This window comes from Hippocampus zosterae, chromosome 6, assembly GCF_025434085.1.
Source record: "Hippocampus zosterae strain Florida chromosome 6, ASM2543408v3, whole genome shotgun sequence".
Lineage (NCBI taxonomy): Eukaryota > Metazoa > Chordata > Actinopteri > Syngnathiformes > Syngnathidae > Hippocampus > Hippocampus zosterae.
The window spans coordinates 22,447,268-22,470,520 of NC_067456.1; the positions used below are offsets into that span (position 1 = coordinate 22,447,268).

Sequence of the window (23,253 nt, forward strand, 5' to 3'; positions counted from 1 at the left end):
TTGTATGAGAATATAATCCTCCCCAAATTGTGTATCTGTCCAGGTCCAGGTGTAAATATTTGGAAATAAAAGCAGAAATGCCCATCACTTGTCTCAAATACATCTTCCAATGTCAAACACACGTGTTTTCAGTCACCTGCAAAAAAAATCAGGAAGTGGACTCAAAGGCACCATTGGAGGGAAGTGTATGTTGCCATATAAGAAACGCCAAAGCAAAATATGCACAGTAATGAAGGCATTTTTACAGAAACTAACCCTACATAAAATCCCACTGCTGTGGATATGTTTAAATTAGGGTCATGAACTTGAACACACTGATTTTGATGAATAAACAATTGAAAAAAATGTGCATTTAATGAAAAAAGAAAAAAAAACATGTATTGAATCCCACTCTTTTAATTCTTTACTTCAGGCGATAAACCTTTCTCCAGTGCCCTAACAACACACAAAAACACTGATACAAATTATTTTTAGTCAGGTATCACTGTTTTTTCCCCCCTACTGGCAACTTTATTGCAAAGCTTTATGTCTGCTTCGTGACAATTGCATTGAAGCACAAAATCCCACCTCCATCAGTGCTGACTCTAGCATTTTTTAAGATTCCCATCATTCATCAATCATGAACAAAACGGTGTCAAAATGAGAGACTTTCTATCAGTTCCGGACGGAATGCCCCCCTTTGTTTATTACAATTGTTGCCCGGTTACTGCCCTTTGTACATTCTGGGTTTAATGGGTTGTTTCTTTTTTTTAACTATTTTATATGGTAGCAATAGCACTTTGTTTAATTTATGTTTTCCTAGAATGAAAATGTCAAGTCAAGTCAACTGTATTAAAGAGAGCACTTTCAAACAGCCATCGCTGCATACAAAGTGCTTTACATGGAGCAATTTAACATATACAATAAACAATAAAAAAATTGGTAACAAAGACGGTAGAAAGCACCAAACAGTAAAACCAAGAACAAATCGAAGTCATGCTGAGTCAAATGCCAAAGAATACAAGTGAGTTTTGAGGAGGGTTTTGAAGATGGGCAGCGAGGAGGCTTGCCGAATGTTCCGTGGGAGGTCATTCCAGAGAGAGGGACCAGACACAGAAAAGCCTCGATCCCCTCTAAGCCTCAGTTTAGTTCTTGGTACTTCTAATAATGTCTGATCCGCAGACCTCAGGCACCGGGCAGGTGTGTAGGGGCGGATGAGCTCAGAGAGGTAAGGTGGCGCGAGATTATTCAGATATTTGAAAACAATTAAGAGGATCTTGAAAATAACTCTAAAATATATTGGGAGCCAGTGAAGGGATGCCAGAGTAGGAGTTATGTGCTCCGTCTTACGAGTACCAGTCAAGAGGCAAGCAGCTGCATTCTGGACCAGCTGAAGGCGCTCAATGGAGGACAGGCTGACTCCAAATTAAAGGGCATTGCAGTAATTGAGCCGGGATGTGACAAAGGCATGAATTTCTGTCTCAAAGTGTTCATGAGAGAGGAGAGGTTTTATTTTAGCCACCTGTCTAAGGTGAAAGAAGCTGTATTTAACAACAGCACCAATTTGCCGATCAAGTTGGAAATCACTGTCCAGTTTAAGGCCCAAGTTTGAGATTGTTGACTAAAGATAAGGAGACAGGGGGCCCAAGTCTACAGGATGGGATATACAAGGGCCACTGGGACCAAACAGTATCACCTGTCTTCTTTTCAGTGAATTTCAAGAAATGTTGTCCCATCCAGGTTTTGATTTCTTCCAGGCAGGATAGGAGTGGCATTAATGAGAAGGCGTCTTTTTTGCTCAATGGGACATAGATCTGGCAGTCATCTGCATAGCAGTGGAAGGGAATACCATGTTTCCTTAACATGGAACCCAATGGGAGAAGATACAGCGAGAACAGCAGAGGTCCCAGAATTGAGCCCTCTGGAACACCACATGACAGGGCAGCAGTGCGTGACTCAGAGCAGCCAAGGCTGACACAAAAGTTTCTGTCAGCTAAATAGGACCTAAACCACTCAAGAGCACTACCGCCAATGCCCACCAAGTGCTGCAAACGAGTCAGCAGAATACTGTGATCCACTGTATCAAATGCTGCAGTTAAGTCCAATAAAACTAGACACATGTGGTCTCCAGTGTCAATTGCCAGGTGGATGTCATTATAAACGTGTAACAGGGCTGACTCCGTGCTTTGCATCGTCTTGAAACCTGACATGAAGACCTCCAAGATGTTATGTTCATCCAAGAAAAGTTTCAACTGCATGTGCACCACTTTTTCCAGAAAAAAATGTATTAATTCCTTAGGCTTCTTGACCCAAAACTACAATCATTAAGTAACTGAATAAATAAATAAACAATTGTGGGGTACTGGAGGTTAGAATTCTAAGAGTTCAGGAGTAGAAGAGCCTTGGGTTGTGTTAAATTCATATGGCTCCAAAGGACATGTCTCACAGACTAAAGTACAGATTGCAAGTGAAGCAAGTGGGTGTGTGTGAGACAGGCATAGAAGCAAATTTGTTGCACCAACCGATTATGACACACCCACACACACACGGTAAACATTAAAAATCGAACTCCCACACAAAATGCACGTTCTCTGTTTGTTTACCGTTTAAACGGCAAATCTCAAATCAACTCAAATGGGTTACTCATTGTACTTTTGTTAAATAGAAAATTGAGCGCTCTTATATAGTCTTATATTGACTCCAATACAGTAATTTGGTGTACAATATGGCAGGCACCCCATACGATATGTTGCATTGTATCACTGTTGTCTAATCCACAAAAGGATGGTGACAGTCAAGGAACACACAGGTTGTCATTGCTGGTGAAATAGTATCTGGGTGATAATGAAGAAGAAAATGTGGACATATTGAAAGGTGAGACACCCATTCTACTGAATGCAGAGGTGTCAGTTATTCACGTTCATTACAGTACAGATTTGTTGAACTCTAAACTCAAGCTTTTTATTGAAGTAAAAGTATAACAGTAATGGTTTAAACACAATGTAAAGTATAAAAGTAAAAGTAAGGCTAAGGGGAAAAAATGCAATGAAGTAGAAGTCATGTCAAAGATATTTTTTTTTCAATAAATTGTGCCCATCCATCCATTTTATAATCTGCTTATCCCTCACGAGGGTCACAGGCATAGTGTTCGGCGGTGGTCAGAGAAAGCCCGGGCAGGCCCAAGCGAACATGCAAACTCCACACAGGAAGGCCAGGGGCAGGAATCGAACCCTCTGAGGTGGACTGTCGACCCCTTTTGCACATGTTCGGTGCCCTCATTATCGATTAAGTAATCTGGTGTTCATGGAGTTACAATCATATTAAAACACACCACCCCCACATTTTTACATGAATCACAGGGAAAAAAAATCAAAAGGGCATATTATGAACAACCCTCCCTGCCCAAAATATTTTCTTAGGATAATGATTATGTTATATTAAACACAAAGTCTACCTGTTTCAGCTGCATATATGCCCATTAAAAATGATCACATCTCGTAGACTGACAATGCAAACAGGTGAAAGAGCTATGTGTACTACTGAGCATTAATGTGTGTTTCATGGAGTGGAAGATAGACCCGTTACCTCAAGTATTGTATTTGTGCAAAAGTCATCTCACATATAAACTACCAGTAATAACCTTTATTTGAAGGTAATTGTAGATCCAAACATTTCTGCAGGAATGTGTGAGGGTCACAGATGTAGGATGACAAAATGGTAGTGATGGGAAATTTAAGCTTCAAATGTGTGTATCGAACCACTTGTTGTATTTTGGGACTGCTCGATATGGCACTCTGTTCAACATTGGGATGACTTGCCACTTCCTAAACCGATTTAGTTAAACCAATAGTTCTAACTACAGAAGTCAAAAAGTCAAACTGGTTCATCAGAATCATCTTTATTGGCCAAGTATATAGAACACACAAGGAGTTTGCCTCTGGTATAACACGCTGCATTAATATCAGCGTAAACATAGCAAGATAACCAGTGGAAGATGTAATGAACAGTGTGGAGGTCCTTGCAGTACACGAGTGCAAACCTTGCACCTTGAAGGCTACTGATGCATTTGGGTGGGCCTGCACTTTTATAAGTGGCAAGTGGGCTTTCATTTGTTCATACATAATTATTCTTATTTACGTAAATATTGTGGTGATCGGGCGGGAGTGAGGAACAATTGCACTTTAATTTTTGTAAGCAGAAGAACAAGCATACATTTTCTCTGAATCAACAGGTGTTGGCAAGTCATTACTCAACATGCCATTTCCATCTTTCGTGCCGCAAGCAACAATATGCTGTTGAAGACCATTTTCAGTTTGTAAACATAGAGGATTAGGGTGCACGCGCATTGTTGGCGCAGAAAGAACTACCGTATTTTCCACACTAAAAGACGCACTGGATTATGAGGCGCACCTTCAATGAATGGCCTATTTTGTATTTTTTTTTTCATTTTTGGACGCACCGCATTATACGACAAAATCAACAATGCATCCACCAGATGGAGCTATGGTCAAGGAAATGCCAACAGAATGATCAGATATCAGTAAAACATATTTAATAAAACAGCAACACAGTTCACTTAACCAACAGCAAGTTATAACATTAACTCGTTAACGTTTATAACTCTCTTGGCACTGCTCTATTTCCGTGTTCAACTGTGTAATCGATTGCCTTAAGTTTGAACTCTGCGTTGTAAACATGTCTCTAGCAAGGAGCCATTTTGGGGTCGACGTATTACCGTAATAACCAGACACAAGGCGCATCAGATTTTAAGGCACGCTGTGAGCTTTTAAAAAAATGGAAGGCTTTTAGGTGCGCCTTTTAGTGCGAAAAATACCGTACAGGGTTCGTTATGTACACAAGTCGACTCACAAAAGGATCACTAAAATTACTCCCAAAAAAAAAAAACGTCAGATAGACACAACTTTCTGATTCTTATGTAATTACTGAGTAAGAGGAAGATGTTACAAAGTGGCCTGATGTCCGATTGCAAAATATTCATCATCATCTAGAGGTGAAAGCTCGCGTTTACACCTGAGAGCCAATTGCGAGCCCTGCTTGGTCCACCGTCTACTCAACTCATCTGTAGTTATGGAGCAGTTTAAAACAACCATCACTGTATACAAAGTTCTGTACATAGAGCAAAAATACTTCATACAACAAACAATTAAAAAAATAAACTAATAACGTTGAAAGCACAAAAAAAAAGTTTAAACAGAAAATCAAGTCTATTGCCAAATCAGAAGCCAAAGTATAAAACTACATTTTAAGAGGAGTTTTAAAGATGGGGCTTGCCGAACGAGCGGGCCGAACAAAGATCCATCTCTACCAGCAACGGAAAAGGCTCGATCCGCCCTGAACCTCTGCTTAGTTCTCTGTACCTCTAATATTGTCTGGTCCGCATGCCTGGGGCAGTTCTGTAGGGGTGGAGGAACTCAGATAGGTAAGTGGGGGGGGGGGGGCATTTAAAGATTTGAAAATGTAAGGATCTTAAAAAGAACTCTAAAATGTATAAAGGAGCCAGTGAAGTGGGGATGCCAGAGTCGGAGCGGTGTGCTCCCTCTTATGAGTGCCGGTCAGGAGGTGAGCAGCAGCATTTTGGACCAACTTGAGGCACTTAATGGAGGATTGATTGACTCCAAAGTAAAGTACATTACACTAATCCAGCCGAGATGTGACAAAGGCATGAATTACTGTCTTCAAAGTGCTCTTGAAAGGAGATACTTAACTTTAGTCAGCTGCCTAACCGCCAATGCTTCACACATTCTGCAAACAAGCCAACTGAATACTGTGATCCACTCTATCAAAGGCTCTATCAATTTTTACATTAAATAAAAGCGAACTGTGAATTGCGCCGACTTGTTGTTACCGGAGTCTGAGTGGCACTGCACTGTCGTATTCCAGTTAAGAAGTTGATGAGGTGTTCTAGGATGCCCAGGGAGAAACCAGCCTGGAAATCCAGACTCAGCGCTGTACCAGCGATTGAGTCTGGCCACAGTCGAATCAAGCACATTTCTAAGGTGTGGCTAACCTGAGCAAATTGAGCGAAATGAACCAATCAGTGAAGAGAGAATGATTGATATGTTGATAAGAGTACAAATGACCCCTTGATTGGTGGAAAGTCCTGAAATGGAGACCTCTTTTTCTGAAATGATGTTCTCCATACAAATGCAACATTACAAACATAACTGTTGGTCGACTGCTCTTGACCCTGCAATTTAATCACAACTCGACAGTTTCACCACAAATATTCAAGCAATTAAACATTCATGTTTAATGTCATTCAAGATGGCCGCTTGTGCGCCAGTGTGTTCGACGACGCTCCTGCCATTTCGTGTTTTTTTACTTTTCGCAATGTAAATTTGCGAAAAGAAAAAATTTGCAATTCGGCCGCATTTTGGCAAGACAGTGGTGAAAAGACGCTACCTGCGTTCTTGTCTAACCTGCCGGCTGATCTCTTCCGCGTTGGCTCGCTGCCTTCACAGAAGCGCCGCCGTTGAACAATTTCAAACAAATGTTAACGGTGCACATTCATCACCAGCTTTGAAGCAACCTTTGAAGTTGGTCGTGTTTTCCCGGTGCTTTGTGCTGTCATTTACCGTCCTCCTAAATACAACAAAGACTTTTTAAGCGACTTTTCAACCTTTCTTGCGGAAATCAGGCTGAGATATGATCATATCCTCCTAATGGGGGATTTTAATATCCATGTGTGCTGTCCGGAAAAACCGCTAGTAAAAGACTTATCGACTCTTAATTTTGTGCAGTATGTGACCAGCCCGACACATGAACAAGCACATATTTTAGACCTTGTCCTTGCTCATGGTCTACCGGTGTCAAATCTGGAAGTCCTTGAAAATGGTATTTCTGATCACATGGCAGTTTTATTTGACGTAGTCTTATCGCATGCTGCTGTGAAATCTGGCGCTCCTAGTTGTAAACGCCGAATTTTTAACCCTTGCACTGCTAGTCGTTTCTCTGATGCCTTTAATAACCTTTGCGTACCCTCGTCTAACACAGAGGAACTCAGCTCTTGGTTCGACTCGTTATGCCGTGCCATCCTGGATTTGGTGGCTCCTTCAAAAACTGTGCTCCCAAAACCTAAACCCGAGCCATGGTTTAACGACATTACCCGCACAGTTAGGCAGGGGTGTCGCAAAGCTGAACGCAAGTGGAAAAAAGACAAATTGCATGTCTCTTATCAAATTTGGAAAGACTGCTGGCGTAAATACCAGCTCACAGTAAAAGAGGTCGAAAGAGAATATCTGTCGGACCTTATTCTATCTAACCGTCACAACCCACGCGCACTATTTAAAACGATAGATTCTGTACTCAAACTACTACCACTTGCTCAGATTCATCACCCGAAATGTGCAACAGATTCCTCCAGTTTTTCATTGATAAGATCTCTACAGCTAGGACTCCGGCCTCAAATACCGCATCTGACCCCTCTGTCCATGTTCCATGTTCAGCTGTACTAAAGTCTTTTGAATCTGTGTTATTGGCGCTTTTTGAGGATGTAGTTCGCCGGACAAAGCCATCTGGCTCCCCTTGCGACTCTCTTCCCCCGCACTTCTTTCAGAAGGTTCTCCCGAGTGTTGGCGCATCGGTCTTGGATATCATGTACAGCTGCCTCTCTTCTGGTGTAGTTCCCCAACAGTTTAAACATGCTGTGGTCCAATCCTTGATCAAGAAACCTGGTCTTGATCCAGATATGTTGTCAAGTTTCAGGCCCATTTCCAAACTGCCTTTCATTTCCAAAATTCTGGAAAAAGTGGTGCACATGCAGTTGAAACTTTTCTTGGATGAACATAGCATCTTGGAGGTCTTCCAGTCAGGTTTCAAGATGATGCATAGCACGGAATCAGCCCTGTTACGCGTTTCTAATGACATCCTCCTGGCAAATGACCACGGGTGTCTGGTTTTATTGGACTTAACTGTAACATTTGATACAGTGGATCACAGTATTCTGCTGACTCGTTTGCAGCACTTGGTGGTCATTGGTGGCAGTGCTCTTGAGTGGTTTAGGTCCTATCTAGCTGACAGAACCTTTTGTGTCAGCCTTAGCCGCTCTGAGTCATGCACTGCTCCCCTGTCATGTGGTGTTCCGCAGGGCTCAATTCTGGGGCCTCTACTGTTCTCGCTGTATCTGCTCCCAGTGGGTTCCATCTTAAGGAAATATGGTATTCCCTTCCACTGCTATGCAGATGACTGCCAGATCTATGTCCCACTGAGCAAGAAATACGTCTTCTCATTAAGGCCACTCCTATTGTCTCTTGAAGAAATCAAAACCTGGAATGCACAAAATTCCTTGAAATTCGACGAAAAGAAGACAGAGGTGATATTGTTTGGTCCCAGTGGCCCTTGTACATTCCATCCTGTAGACTTGGGCCCCCTGTCTCCTTATCTTAAGTCAACAGTCTCAAACTTGGGCCTTAAACTGGACAGTGATTTCAAACTCAATCGGCAAATTGGTGCTTCTTTCACCTTAGACAGCTGGCCAAAATAAAACCTCTCCTCTCACATGAACACTTTGAGACAGTAATTCATGCCTTTGTCACATCCCGGCTCGATTACTGCAATGCCCTTTACTTTGGAGTCAGCCAGTCCTCCATTAAGCGCCTTCAGCTGGTCCAGAATGCCGCTGCTCGCCTCTTGACTGGTACTCGTAAGAAGGAGCGCATAACTCCTACTCTGGCATCCCTTCACTGGCTCCCAATATATTTTAGAGTTATTTTCAAGATCCTCTTATTTGTTTTCAATTATCTGAATAATCTCGCGCCACCTTACCTCTCTGAGCTCATCCGCCCCTACACACCTGCCCGGTGCCTCAGGTCTGCGGACCAGACATTATTAGAAGTACCAAGAACTAAACTGAGGCTCAGCGGGGATCGAGCCTTTTCTGTTGCTGGTCCCTCTCTCTGGAATGACCTCCTACTGAACATTCGGCAAGCCCCATCTTCAAAGCCCTCCTCAAAACTCACTTGTATTCTTTGGCATTCGACTCAGCACGACTTAGATTTGTTCTTGGTTTTACTGTTTGGTGCTTTCTACCGCCTTTATTACCAATTTGTCTTACTGTTTATTGTGCATGTTAAATTGCTCCATGTACAGCACTTTGTATGCAGTGATGGCTGTTTTAAAGTGCTCTATAAATACTGTTTACTTGACTTGACTTGATTTCAAGGGAGGCACTGTCACCAATTACCAGAAAGAACAAAGGTAACTCATTAGGAATTGCAAATTTAGTGATGCTTTACTGCTTGTATTCCGTGAAAATAGCTTGCTTTGTTGCATTTGCAAATTGCATTCAGCGTGTGTCAGGACAGGCAGGGCTGATGGATTTATAGAAAGTAAACAGTCACCCCTCAAATTATGTATGAATGTAAATAGTTAAGTGCCTGTGGGCATGCAAACCCCGACCGAGTAAATAGAAATGACACACATGGCTGAGGAATGATGGATTGCAATATGTATGGACATGAATAAAATGATAATGAACATCATAACAATGGTATCAGTTCTCTCATTCTGGTGTACCCCCCACATATTCTGTATTTCGGTCAGTTGTGTCTCTGTAAACAGTTGTTGTGAGACTTGCTTTTTCTTGAAGATATGGAAATACAGGTACGACATATTGTTTTCTCAGAAGTCTTTCCTTCCGTAATACCATGTTGGTGACGATTAAGAAAGCCTTTCCCCACAGTGTACATTGCCAGCAAATCGCTTTTGCCGTGCAAGTCGATAAGAAAATGAAGATAAAACGCACACTGTGACAGTGCCTAATTACTTTGTGATTAAAGTCATCAGTCACTGAATAGATGTTGTCAGAAGTGGCATGCCACAGCCATGTCCGTTTCTGTGTTTCTTTATTTCAGTTTTCTTGTGAGTTGAAAGAAGCAATTACCAGTGGCTTCTAGCTGTGTTTAGGCCACATTATTTGTTTGCTTTAACAGTGGGTGGGTTAAGATATAAGACAGCCGAGTGTGAGAGAAAGAGATGTTGGGAGCGGGCAGATGGGGAGCTTTGAGAGAGAGAGAGAGAGAGAGAGAGAGAGAGAGAGAGAGAGAGAGAGAGAGAGAGAGAGAGAGAGAGAGAGATGCCTAATTGGCGCATTTGTTTCAGTTTGGATATGATCTTCAGTGTCAACCTTGACAACGGTGTTTCAAGGAGGTGCAAACAACATCAAGGCATCCACCCTGTGATTTCATTACCCAGACTGCCCCTGAAGGTGACCTCCCTCAGACCATTCCCAGCATCCAGGTCCGCCCATCCCTAAAAGTGTGTGCATGTACACACACACACATTTTCATTCAGATGACATTTGCTGATGATTATATGCTGTGTGATGTGCTGGCTAAAAGGAAATTAGAGGACAGAATAGCAATGTTATGAGTGACACTGTAGCCATCATTGAGATTTATAAGAGTAGGAATGAAGACCTTGCCATCTTCCACTTTCTTCCCCTGACTTGTGTCTTTTGTTTGTCGAAATAAGTGGCAATTTGAAGACAAGGGGCCACAGCCCAAACAATGAACTTTAGCATCTGCTTTTACACAATTTCACGGATTGGGTTTGGGAATGCCAATGATATCTTCTGAGAAGCAAACCTGAGGAGACAACGGTAATCCACTTGAAGGATTCTCTCTGAAAACAGTCAGCAGTACATGTACAGTATAGCTTGTTCCCAAACACAGATGCTTTCAGTTGAGTGTGCCCATATAAATCCTAAGCCAAAGAGCGGCAGGGTAGAGTCACAGGACCGATCTGTGCCTGAGTGGTGCTATCGCGGACTGAAGGTTAATCAGAAATGAAAAGTACAACGGCAACTTGCTCCTTTGTTGGTTTCTAAACACCATGGCTGCACCTCTCTGAGGCATGCCCGACTACATTGCTATTCCTTTGTGTTTTTCCAGAACTAAACATAAGACACTCTCAACTTCCGACTGGCAGGGTGTAATGTCTCGACTTGGTTGAATCATGTCCTCTTTTTGCTCTAACTTATTTTACTAGTGACAAAACAGCAAGCAAACAACAGCAGGAAAAGTGGGAACATTTTAGTCCCATTTAGGTCTTTTAAAGGTAAATCTGTGGGGGATCATAAGAATGTCTTGGCATAGCTGAAGTAACAGCTTTATCACAGAGCGTGGCCATTTATTTGATTTTCCTTGATGCTAGAGCCTAGAACAGACATGCACAGCACCGGGCCTGGAGGGCCGCTGTCCTGCCTGTTTTCCAAATCTCTCAGCTGCAACACACCTGATTCAGATGACGACGTGTCAGAGATTTTCTCGGACAAAGTTAAAGAAACGACTCGGCACACAGGAAAATTGTCTTCAATATCGGCGGGAGCGGACCTCTGAGAGCGAACGACGGTTGTTGCTTCGCGATCACACTCAAAGTCCCGTCTCCGCAAGTTCCACATTTTATTGTAACATATGCAAAATACAAGAAAAACACTGCCCCCAATATTTGCATGCCGCACCCCCGGTCGGGCCCCTCAGTAGTGATTGGTTACCTGTTTTTCAACCTCCAAACACCAGTACATTGGCACCTTTTCTGGCTGGTCTACATTGAATTAGCATGCTGTAGACTTTGCGGATGGTCAATGTCATCTGGGCGCGACGGGTGTTCTCAACTCGTCTTTTGTTGCTCAACCGCTGTTCCCGAATTATTCATTCCCCTTTTGTGACCGAGTTTTGCCCTCTCCCCCATGATCGCCCACCTGTATTGACGTGCTAATTGTGGGCTTCAAGAGCCCGCCGGCCAAATGGCCAGCGCCTTTGTGTGTAGGCATTTGGGGGTGCTGGGTATGCACCCAAACGCTTCGATGCGCCCAAATAAATGAAACTTTACACATGATACATTTTTGCTCATAGATTCTTCTAACATTCCCACCTCTGTATCATAATTAAAGTTTCGTCAAACGCCCAGGTGACATTGATATGAAATTGCACGGGTGGGAAGAAAAACTGTCCTTGGGGGGTGGGGGGGACAAAATCAGGACAGAAAACCCTTCCCGGGCAATGGCTATACATTAAATGAAAATCGAAATCTAATCTAAACATCAAACAGAGTAAGCCAACCCAAAACATCAAACATTCACATCTGCAATGCCTTTCTGTGAAGTAGTCATATGGGCTTACATAAGGTTCTAGTAAACCAATCATCGTCCTGTCAGTTTGTCGCCTCCTGCCTCCCAGCGTCGAATCCCATGAGGCAAGTTACTCCATTCGTGGGCCTGTGTGCCCACGGTGACCGCACCTAGGTCGATGATGTTGATGATGATGCTGATGATGCACAGGCAACACGTGACTTCCTTCCTGTGGTCTTTCGGTGGCGCACAAGGTCCGCGCACTGGTGTTTGGGTGCTGATTTTCCTTCCTGGGACTGGCGTCGCTAGGCCCCTCAACCTTGAACCAAAGGAGCTTGCACTGCGACTGGTGGATCCAGCCGTTGCGTCCTTCGCCCTTGACCGCAGTTTTTGTTGCTGCAATCACTTGAAAGGGGCCATTCCAGCGTTCACTGTCCCAGAGAAGTCTTTTTTCAGCACCTTGAAGAAGACCAGTCTCCAATTTGGACCTGGCAAGTCTGTGGAGCAGAACATCGTGGCAGGTCATTGTGCCTATGCATCTCTTTCTGATCAGATAGTCTTTTCATGTGAGCCAAGGTGGAAGCGCCCATCACCAGCAGCCAGAGTACTTCCGCATAGCCATGTTGTTACCGAGCAACCACCAGACGTGTTACGGGTATTTTACCGAAAGTCGCGATCTAGTTCTGGGTTGTTATTCGAAACAAAAATGGCCCGCGCCGGAGTTTATATGGGTTACGTTACCACAATAGCGTGATCACCAATCACACTCACGCACTAACACAAAACCGATACGCGCAATATACGCATACAACGTTAGATGCAAACACACGCCGAGGTGGTCAACCTCCGCAGGAAGACAAAGCTTCCTCACCGTTTACGCTTAGCGAGAAACGGTATCTAAATGAGCCAATGCTCTCACAGATGCGCTTGGGTTCTGTGTCCCGGGAATCTAATTTCCCCCGTACCGCTAACCACGAAACGGTACTCGAGCTAGCCTTCTCCTTTTCGGCATTAACTCGTCTAATTCCGTCATTCAGTGGAGATAACCGACTACGCAACGGCTTCTCCACCACGCCGACTGACCTTATTTTTTCCAGACAATTGTACCGATGCCGAGTTGAACCCAGGTTCGTTGGATGATGGCGCTTGCTCGCTCCTCGCGGTGTCCGGTGCGGGGCTGGCTCCTTCTGGAAAAGTCCCCACGAGGTTTGGTTGGCTTCGGGGGCGCAAAACGCGCGATCAGCCACGGATCGTCCACCAGAGGAAATCGGAGAGACCAACAAAAAAGCTCAAATCCGTTCGAACAAGCACATCATCCTGCCGACAACGCCAAGTTTCTGTCAGAGATTTTCTCGGACAAAGTTAAAGAAACGACTCGGCAGACAGGAAAATTGTCTTCAATATCGGCGGGAGCGGACCTCTGAGAGCGAACGACGGTTGTTGCTCAGCGATCACACTCAAAGTCCCGTCTCCGCAAGTTCCACATTTTATTGTAACATATGCAAAATACAAGAAAAACACTGCCCCCAATATTTGCATGCCGCACCCCCAGTCGGGCCCCTCAGTAGTGATTGGTTACCTGTTTTTCAACCTCGAACCACCAGTACATTGGCGCCTTTTCTGGCTGGTCTACATAGAATTAGCATGCTGTAGACTTTGCCAGGAACTCACTTCCACCCATTATTCATAATATTGACTTTCTTTCCACATTCAAAACCGAGCTCAAAACACATCTATTCAGACTAGCATATTCACATTAAATCGTTCTCTTCTTTTATTTATAATTTTATTTGTGGTTTTATTATTTGCTCTTGGTTGTAAAGTGTCCTTGAGTGCTGTGAAAGGCGCTTATAAATAAAGTGTATGATTATTATTATTATTCATTTCACTGTTATTTTCATAGATGCACCTCAGATCTATCTCATACAGCAGGGGCATCCAACCCGCGGCTCGCGAGCCGCATGCGGCTCTTTGGCTGGTTCAATGAGGCTCCCGGGCTTTCACAAGACAATTGTCAAAAACGCCTCGGCGATGGCGCTGCCATTCAAACAACGGTGTTTAGTACACAGAACGTATGAAGTCAGCCTATCAACAATCCCGTTACTTGATTGACATAGAGGGCAACCAATCAGATGACTGCACCACCGCTCACGCGCAAACAACGGTGGTAAGCGCTAAGCTAGTCAGCGAATTACCTCTGATTTTAAGGCAGAGGTGCCCAAGCGAACTGGTACCCGGTCGACTGCAAGGGTTGGGAGGAGAAAATGCGTGAGGGAAAAAAAGATTTGTTTGTTTGTAGCTTTCATTCATTTTCGGCCTGTTCTGACTCTTGCTCATCGTGGTGTGCGTGCAAGCGCGCGCGCGTGTGTGCGTGTGTGTGTGTGTGTGTGTGTGTGTGTGTGTGTGTATGCTTGCACATGCACGATCGGGTCGTTCGTGAGAAATTGGTCGCTTCAAAAGTCGATTTTTAGCAAAAAAAGTGTGTGTGTGTGTGCACACGCGTGCGCAAGGAAGGGTATGATGTGGCTCTTTGTAGTATTCATTCATTCATCTTCCGAACCGCTTGATCCTCACTAGGGTCGCGGCGGGTGCTGGAGCCTATCCCAGCTGTCTTCGGGCAGTAGGCGGGGGACACCCTGAATCGGTTGCCAGCCAATCACAGGGCTCACAGAGACGAACAACCATCCACGCTCACACTCACACCTATGGACAATTTAGCGTGTCCTATGTTTTTGGAATGTCAGAGGAAACCGGAGCCCCAGAGAAAACCGAAACCGAAAACCCAGAGAACATGCAAACTCCACACAGGGAGGCCGGAGCTGGAATCGAACCTGGCACCTCTGCACTGTGAAGCCGACGTGCTAACCACCGGACTACCGGGCCGCCTCTTTGCAGTAACACAGTAAAAAAAAATGGCTCTTCGTCTCCGACTGGTTGGCCACACCTGTCATAGAGGCTTCCAGTGTATTCCTTTCACCAAAAGTTAAAAAGATATGCTCTGGGTTTAAATCCCTGTTTTTCTTTGAGTGTGTGTGTGTCAGCCATACTTGGACATGTCAAAAAGCTTATTTTTTTATTGTAGTTAATTGACCAAAAAGGGTGATGTTATCTTCTAATATTTTGAAAATGAAATAGATACTTTTTTCCATTTGAAATTAAACTGACATCAAAAGTGATTTCCTTGCTCGGACATCCTTGACAATAGCAACATGAATAAATGACAAAAGCTCCTGTTTTTGTATTTTGTTGTTACAAGTTACCTTTACCAGCTATGGTTTGTATTTTTCCTCTTGGAATGTTGAAAGCATGAATAAAAAATCATCAATGATTGAGAAAAAAGCAACATAAAGCTAATTAAGTATTACTCTACACAGATTTATATATTATCAAGAAACTTATTATTTTCATTTTTTCCTTTTGGAAGTAACTGGTTGTATAGCAGTCACCCTGTACCAACAATCTAACCTGACACTACCACACTCATCACCATCTCAATATTTTATGGAGCGAGTTGCGCTGAAATCTCTTGGGCTGTCGAAATTAGACTGTATTCACAACTATCTCTTGTGGCTGGATTCATATGTGTTGGCAAAGAACTACATCTGAAACTGTGATTTTAGTTTATACTACTCTCATCTATTTTTATCCACACGGTGGATTTTGTAGCACTGAGATGACATCAGCACCATTCTCCATTTCCAGTTTGAATCATTTATATAGTGCAGGTTCCAGGAATAATCTCCACCTAAAAAATGTGCCCTGCACAGAGCAGCCGTATTATGGTCATTGGACCAGTACAGAATAGACATTTGACATTTTCATTGACAAGGACCCGGTAACCTTTTTTCTCTAAGACATTTAAATGTGGTATTTGCCCCACAAGTCAGTCGCGAAGACTGATCCCGCTGAGATGATTTTATCTCGCGATCTTTGTCCAAGGGAAGCCCACTTGTATTTCCCATTGGTGATGATTAAAATGCTAAAATCTATCATCAACACGCACAAGCAATTAAATGGCATGTAAAGCACTTTGAATCTAAAATATTGGTATGTAGTACCTGATGACTAATGATAAACCGATTTGAGGGTGGTAGAAGCCATTTTATACATACAGTGGGACCTCGACTTACGAACGTCTCTTCAAATGAAATTTTCTAGTTACGACAAATGCCTCTTGTTACGAAAGAAAATTCAAGATACGAAAGGTAAAAATACAGAATAAGCTGATACTCGCAGCTCAGAGTGTCCTGAATGCAACACACTTAGAAGCGCTCTGCTATTGGCTATTACCGAGCATCATCTTGGCATCCCATTGGCTAAGAGGGACCTCTACCGTATGTGTAGATAGATCTGTGTCGATGCAGCGTCCTCATCATTCGACCCTTGGGCCGTGAGGTGTTTCGTTATTTTTACGTAATTGTGAATCACCCAGAAAAAGTGTTTACCAGTCGAGTGATCTCTCACCATGCTGATGTTCGCCTTGCACATTTTATTGTTTTTTAAAGTATTGTATTGTTAAAAGCCGACAAAAGCGAACATCCTTGGATCACTTTTTTACAAAACACCAGGCAAAGACCACTTCTGAGAGAGAACATGAACTAAAGAGGGGAAAAAAATAATGACGCAGTTTAAAGTTAAATGACCATCATTTGTATTCTTAACTCTATTGTTTGTTTTTTACATTATGCACAACTCGTATTTAATGTACAATAATCTAATTGTAACCTGCATTTTTTACATATTTTGATGCATTTTTATGCTTTAGGAAACATTCATGTCTGAATTTATGGGGGAGGGGCTTGGAACGAATTCGGACGTTTACATGGAAAACACGTCCCTACTTACAAATTTTTGCAGTTGAGAAATTTCTTCCAGAAACAATTAATTTCGTAGGAAGAGGTGTGTGTGTGTGTATATATATATATATATATATATATATATATACACATACACACGGTACATGTGTGTGCATGTGTGTGTGTGTGTGCGGATAAAGGCAAAACAATAATTAATTTTTGAAACAATTACGGCATTTCTAAGAGTAAGGCATTACCATGTAAACAACACAAGCATACATCTGCCCAAAGGATCTCGATAGCTGAATGATGACACACACATCAAATACACTTAGTTTATGAGGGAGGGGCTTGAAACGAATTCGGGCGTTTACAGGGAAAACACGTCACTACTTACAAAATTTTGTAGTTAAGAAATTTCTTCTAGAACCAATTAATTTCGTAGGAAGAGGTGTGTGTGTATACTGTATATATATATATATATATATATATATATATATATACCTCCATCCATCCATTTTCCGAACTGCTTGATCCTGACAAGGGTCGCGGGGGGTGCTGGAGCCTATCCCAGCTGTCCTCGGGCAGTAGGCGGGGGACACCCTGAATCGGTTGCCAGCCAATCGCAGGGCACACAGAAACAAACAACCACTCGCACTCACACTCACACCTAAGGACAATTCAGAGTGTTCAATCAGCCTGCATCGCATGTTTTTGGAACGTGGGAGGAAACCGGAGTACCCGGAGAAAACCCACGCAGGCCCGGGGAGAACATGCAAACTCCACACAGGGAGGCCGGAGCTGGAATCGAACCCGGTACCTTTGCACTGTGAAGCCAACGTGCTAACCACTGGACTACCGGGCCGCCTATATATATATATATATATATATATATATATATATATATATATATATATACCTCCAGCGAGTGAGGCAAGTCCTAAGAAGCCAGCTCAATGGCAAGAATAAGACCCGGGCAATAAACAGCTATGCCCTGCCAGTGATCAGATACCCTGCAGGAATAATAAGGTGGCCAAAGGAAGAGATTCAGACCACGGACGTTAAGACCCGAAAGCTCCTAACCATGCATGGAGGGTTCCATCCCAAATCCAGCACCCTGAGACTGTACGCAAGCCGAAAGGAAGGAGGGCGGGGACTAGTGAGTTTGAGAGCCACTGTCCAGGATGAAACATCCAAGCTCCATGAATACATCAAGGAGAAGGCTCCAACGGATGACGTACTCAGAGAATGTCTCAGACAATGGGGAACAGAAGATGAGGCGCTGGAAGAGGGACCATAATGGGAGGACAAGCCCCTACACGGGATGTACCACCGGACCATAACTGAAGTGGCTGATCTCAAGAAGTCCTATCAGTGGCTAGAGATGGCTGGCCTGAAGGACAGCACAGAACCACTCATCCTGGCTGCTCAGGAGCAGGCCCTGAGCACCAGAGCCATTGAGGCCCAGATATACCACACCAGACAAGACTCAAGGTGTAGGTTGTGCAAAGAGGCACCTGAGATGATCCAACACATAACTGCATGGTGTAAGATGCTGGCAGGGAAAGCCTACATGGAACGCCATAACCAGGTGGCTGGCTTAGTCTACCGAAACATCTGTGCGGAGTATGGACTGGAAGGTCAAAATGGTCAAAATGGGAAACACCTCCGAAGGTGGTGGAGAATGACAGAGCGAAGATCCTGTGGGACTTCCAGATCCAGACTGACAAGATGGTAATGGCGAACCAACCAGATATCGTGATCATAGATAAAGGGCAGAGGAAAGCCGTTGTAGTGGATGTAGCGGTCCCAAGTGATGGAAACATCAGGAAGAAGGAACATGAGAAACTCGAGAAATACCAAGGGCTCAGAGAGGAGCTGGAGAGAGCCTGGAAGGTAAAGGTGACAGTCGTGCCTGTGGTGGTCGGAGCACTCGGGGCAGTGACCCCCAAACTAGATGAGTGGTTGCAACAGATCCCTGGAACAACATCGGACATCTCAGTCCAGAAATGTGCAGTGCTGGGAACAGCAAGGATACTGCGCAGAACCCTCAAGCTTCCTGGCCTCTGGTAGAGGACCCGAGCTGAATGAGGGACGGACACCACCCAAGGGGTGAGATGAGGATTTTTAAAAAAAAATATATTAGAGCTGTCAAACGATCAAAATATTTAATCTAATTAAAAATGCAACTGTCATAATTAACTCAAATGAACAAAAAAATTAATCGTAATTACGCACATTTTTTATCGTTTCTGAATTTCCTTTTACATTTTTTGTCCTATTTTTCCCCATTTTAATGTTCTCATCAACTTGGCATCATGAATCAGTTTTCTATGCGCCAAATGCAAATATTTACTGAAATAACAATTTCAATTTTCAATTTTACATGAACATTTTTCACTTGGAGCAGTTGTTCACACATTATCTTTCACACAATATTACTGTCCATCAACAACTGTGAAAAAAAATATTTTGTCACACAACAGCTGCTTTAACAGCTTTTTTAATGAAATCAAAACAGAGCAATATAACATTATAAAGTGCACATCTAAGGTAAACTAGTACTCAGCCTGTAGTGGATTTAAACCATGGTTGCATACTTCGTTTTTCTCAAGTTTGCTTTGAACACAGCAGTCTGTTTCTGTATGTTTGTTGGAGAATAACGAGACCCCGGACACCAGTGTTCCTTATGTGCCGCTGTGTTCAAAACTGCCGCCCGTACAAACAAGATCAAGCACTTTCCCCGTGCTGGTGGGGCAAACCATTCTGAAAGAGGGGGGTTTCACTCCCCCTAACACAGTCATGCTATGTTGATTATGTTGGTCCTTCTTGCGCGGAAGTCTCTCTACGTTTTTTTTTCATTTCGGATGACTACACTTGGTTCGATGACAACACTGGAGACGTTTGATTTTCGCGAGGTCGCTACAACAGCAGCGCACTGTCACTGTCAGACGAACACAGAGAAGCTCCACCCGCTCTATTTATATGGACACGGAACGCTGTAACCGTCCACGCAAAATAGTTCCAAATAAGTAACAATCGCGTCAGTGGCATACATCGTATACCTGTATGATACACAGAGAGAGAAGAACAGGTAACTTTGGTCTTGTCAGTGGAGCAATCTGGCAACTTTTTAAAAGTAAACTTTGCATTTATAAACTCTTTAAGTATCCATTTTCGGTTTCTCGCGCTGCCATGGCTGGCAAAACAGACCTGGGCATGGACTTCTGCAGCGCGCTTGTTGCTTTGTTTCTGGTGTATTTATAGAGCACCGTAACATCCGCTTGTGACGTGTGCCGCGTTAATCTCGCGAGAAAAAAATTTAATCCCGTTAAAATTCATTTAAATTAATGCCAATAAAAACGCGCTAAACTGACAGCTCTAATATATATATATATATATATATATATATATATATATATATATATATATATATATATATATATATATATCAGGAAGAAGGAACATGAGAAACTCGAGAAATACCAAGGGCTCAGAGAGGAGCTGGAGAGAGCCTGGAAGGTAAAGGTGACAGTCGTGCCTGTGGTGGTCGGAGCACTCGGGGCAGTGACCCCCAAACTAGATGAGTGGTTGCAACAGATCCCTGGAACAACATCGGACATCTCAGTCCAGAAATGTGCAGTGCTGGGAACAGCAAGGATACTGCGCAGAACCCTCAAGCTTCCTGGCCTCTGGTAGAGGACCCGAGCTGAATGAGGGACGGACACCACCCGAGGGGTGAGATGAGGATTTTTTTTTAATATATATATATATATATATATATATATATACACGGTACATGTGCGTGTGTGTGTGTGGATAAAGGCAATACAATAATTCATTTTTGACACAATTACGGCATTTCTAAGAGTAAGTCATTACCATGTAAACAACACAAGCATACATCTGCCCAAAGGACCTCGATAGCTGAACGATGACATGCACATTAAAATACACTTAGCTGGATTGGCCTATAAAATTATTGTTATTCGGATTATATATAGTATGTGAGCCTAACAATACCCCAAATTATTTGTGGCCCTAATTTGTGTCTAGTGAGGAGAGAGAGAAAAAGTTCCCGATAAACACGTGTTAACGATATATATGCAAGGAGAGAGTATTTCAAAATGGGACATGAGAAAGACTATAAATGTGACATATCACATCTGATTAAGAAGTGCAAATTCAGTCAAGAGAAATCTTACCCACATAAGAGTAAGAGTACCCAACTTGATAAGGTCAAAACAATTTCCCATTTCCCGTCACGGCTCAGTCAGTTCCAAAACCTATTTCACTTGTCTCTATATTTCTCACAGTGGAATCTCACAAGACTCTCAGAAGTGCCCTGGCATTTAGACAGTTTGGTTTCATGTTATTCCCGCTACCTTTGCTGACTCGGTCACTGTGGAGAAAACATTTTTATATCCCTTCAAGTGTTGGTACTGGTGATCTCAAACGAGTATATCAATCTCCTAAAGGTCACAGGAAGCAGAAAAGACGGTGCCACCGACTCTCCGGGTTTCTGAGTCTAATCTTGATGAATCACGCGAGACACTTGATTAAAATCTGCTGCGCTCAGGGGGAGTATTTGCTTCTCGTCTTTCAGGAGACAGGGAAAGAAGAGTGTCCGTCATACCTCTGCCACAGGAACTCCCTCCGGAGGGCGACAGTGCAGAACGATCATCCCATTGATTGGCACTTCCTTCCCCTGGGGGTCCTGCTCAAAGTTTTTTCTTAGGTCTGTGTGGGGAGATAAGAGGCAACTGTCAGGTGTCAAGTGTGACGGTCATTTTTGCATCATCCGGTCACCTTAAAATAGCCGCCATGCCCCTGTGTGCCATGACCTTCAAAACCCACTCGACTATGGCCCTGTGCTCGATTATCTCTTTACAAGGGGGTTTCGAGGACATAACCGGATAGCAGCTCATGAAGAGTGCACTGGGCCATCAAAACAATCGCACAATTGACATTGCTGCAATTCAGTAAGAAACATGAGTGTGGGAGTCAAAATGTGGCTTTCAGCACTAAATGAGTTTTGAAAAAGTTCTACAAAGGTCACAACCAGTTCTTTGCATACAAGAGCTGGAAAGAAAAATATATATATGTATAATTATCATAAACGTTTTTTTCATTAATCTATTCTTTAATTCCACATTTTTAGAGATTGCACGACAGTTTCTTTTTAAATATTATTCGGATGACTGTGAGGGAAAAAAAAGACAAAAAAAATTTAAGTTAAGACAACAATTCAACTTTTTTTTCAGACTTATAAAATCCCCCTGTAATTTCTTTGGAAACCTTTAGTCAACCATGGTCATTTTGTATATAGTTTGCTGATTTATTTCTCTAATTGGACAGTGTTTATTATAAAATGTTGTTAATAAGGTCAAAGGAGTATCATAAGCACTCTTCACGTCATATTCAATTCTGTGGCTTCCATTCATTATTGAAAGTGGAAATCCATTCATTTGTTCGATCAAGAACCTTCTTCAGGGGTGTCCAAAGTCGGTCCTCAATGGCCGCTGTCCTGCCTGTTTTCCAGCTCTCCAAGGAGCAACGCACCTGATTCAAATCATCAGGATTGTTCTAATGCTGCTTCAGAGCTGGCTGAGGAGCTGCTCATCTGAATCAGGTGTGTTGCAGCCCAGAGAGATGGAAAACAGGCAGGACAGTGGCCCTCCAGGCCCGGAGCTGGACATGCCTGACCTACTTGAACCAGCGCTCTATATATGCAGCTACTTATAAAATGTGTCACATTTTCCAAGAACAGCTATATTATAATACATGGAAGAAGATTCCCAACCACCTGTGTCATAACTTCCACTATCTTTAATTTCCAAGGTATTGTCAACATAGATAGCCACACCTCAAACAGTTTTGTTTAGTTGGTGGTTACTGTATATGAAATTTTATAACCATCTCGCTCAGTTAATTCTTATTTCTGCGTTGATCCAGGTTTCTGAAATGGCAATGACATTGAATGTCTGTAAGAATGTCTGTCAATAGTCCCTCAGTGCTCATAAAGTATATAGCTAAACTTCTGGGGCGCTATTTCTCTGTCTAAGTGTGTGGAGTTTGATATTCTGTTCGCCTTTGCACAGATAGACTTGGGTGTAACGGGGCGTTTGCGCTTTTGTGTGCCACTGAAGGATGGAAGTAGCCTTTTCCTGGCCAATCTTCATGGCATCCCTCATTTGCATCAAAATCAAGCTCCTCCCCCCACCTGGGGGGAGGAGACTTAATCAAACCCCGATTTGATTAAGTCACTGATCCTGCAGTGTTGCCCGAACCCGTCTATCCGGTGCTCCAACAGATGCCTATTTTTCTCAGTGTTTTGGAACCTTAACACTTTCATCTTCTCCACTAGTGCCCGGGTGGCTTTCTGCTGCA

General features: G+C 43.1%; 2 protein-coding genes across 4 annotated transcripts in view; one reads left to right on the forward strand and one right to left on the reverse strand.

Annotated features, from left to right (window-relative positions):
• LOC127602307 (golgin subfamily A member 7-like) overlaps nt 1–23,253 on the forward strand; it is a 362,070-nt gene that overhangs the window by 200,794 nt on the left and 138,023 nt on the right. The window lies entirely within an intron of this gene.
• Nucleotides 1–23,253, reverse strand: part of unc5db (unc-5 netrin receptor Db) — a 293,387-nt gene that overhangs the window by 99,940 nt on the left and 170,194 nt on the right. For both annotated transcript variants that reach the window (XM_052068215.1, XM_052068214.1), the window contains exon 4: nt 21,500–21,603. In XM_052068215.1, coding sequence (XP_051924175.1) covers nt 21,500–21,603 — 104 coding nt within the window. The remainder of the gene's footprint in view (nt 1–21,499; nt 21,604–23,253) is intronic.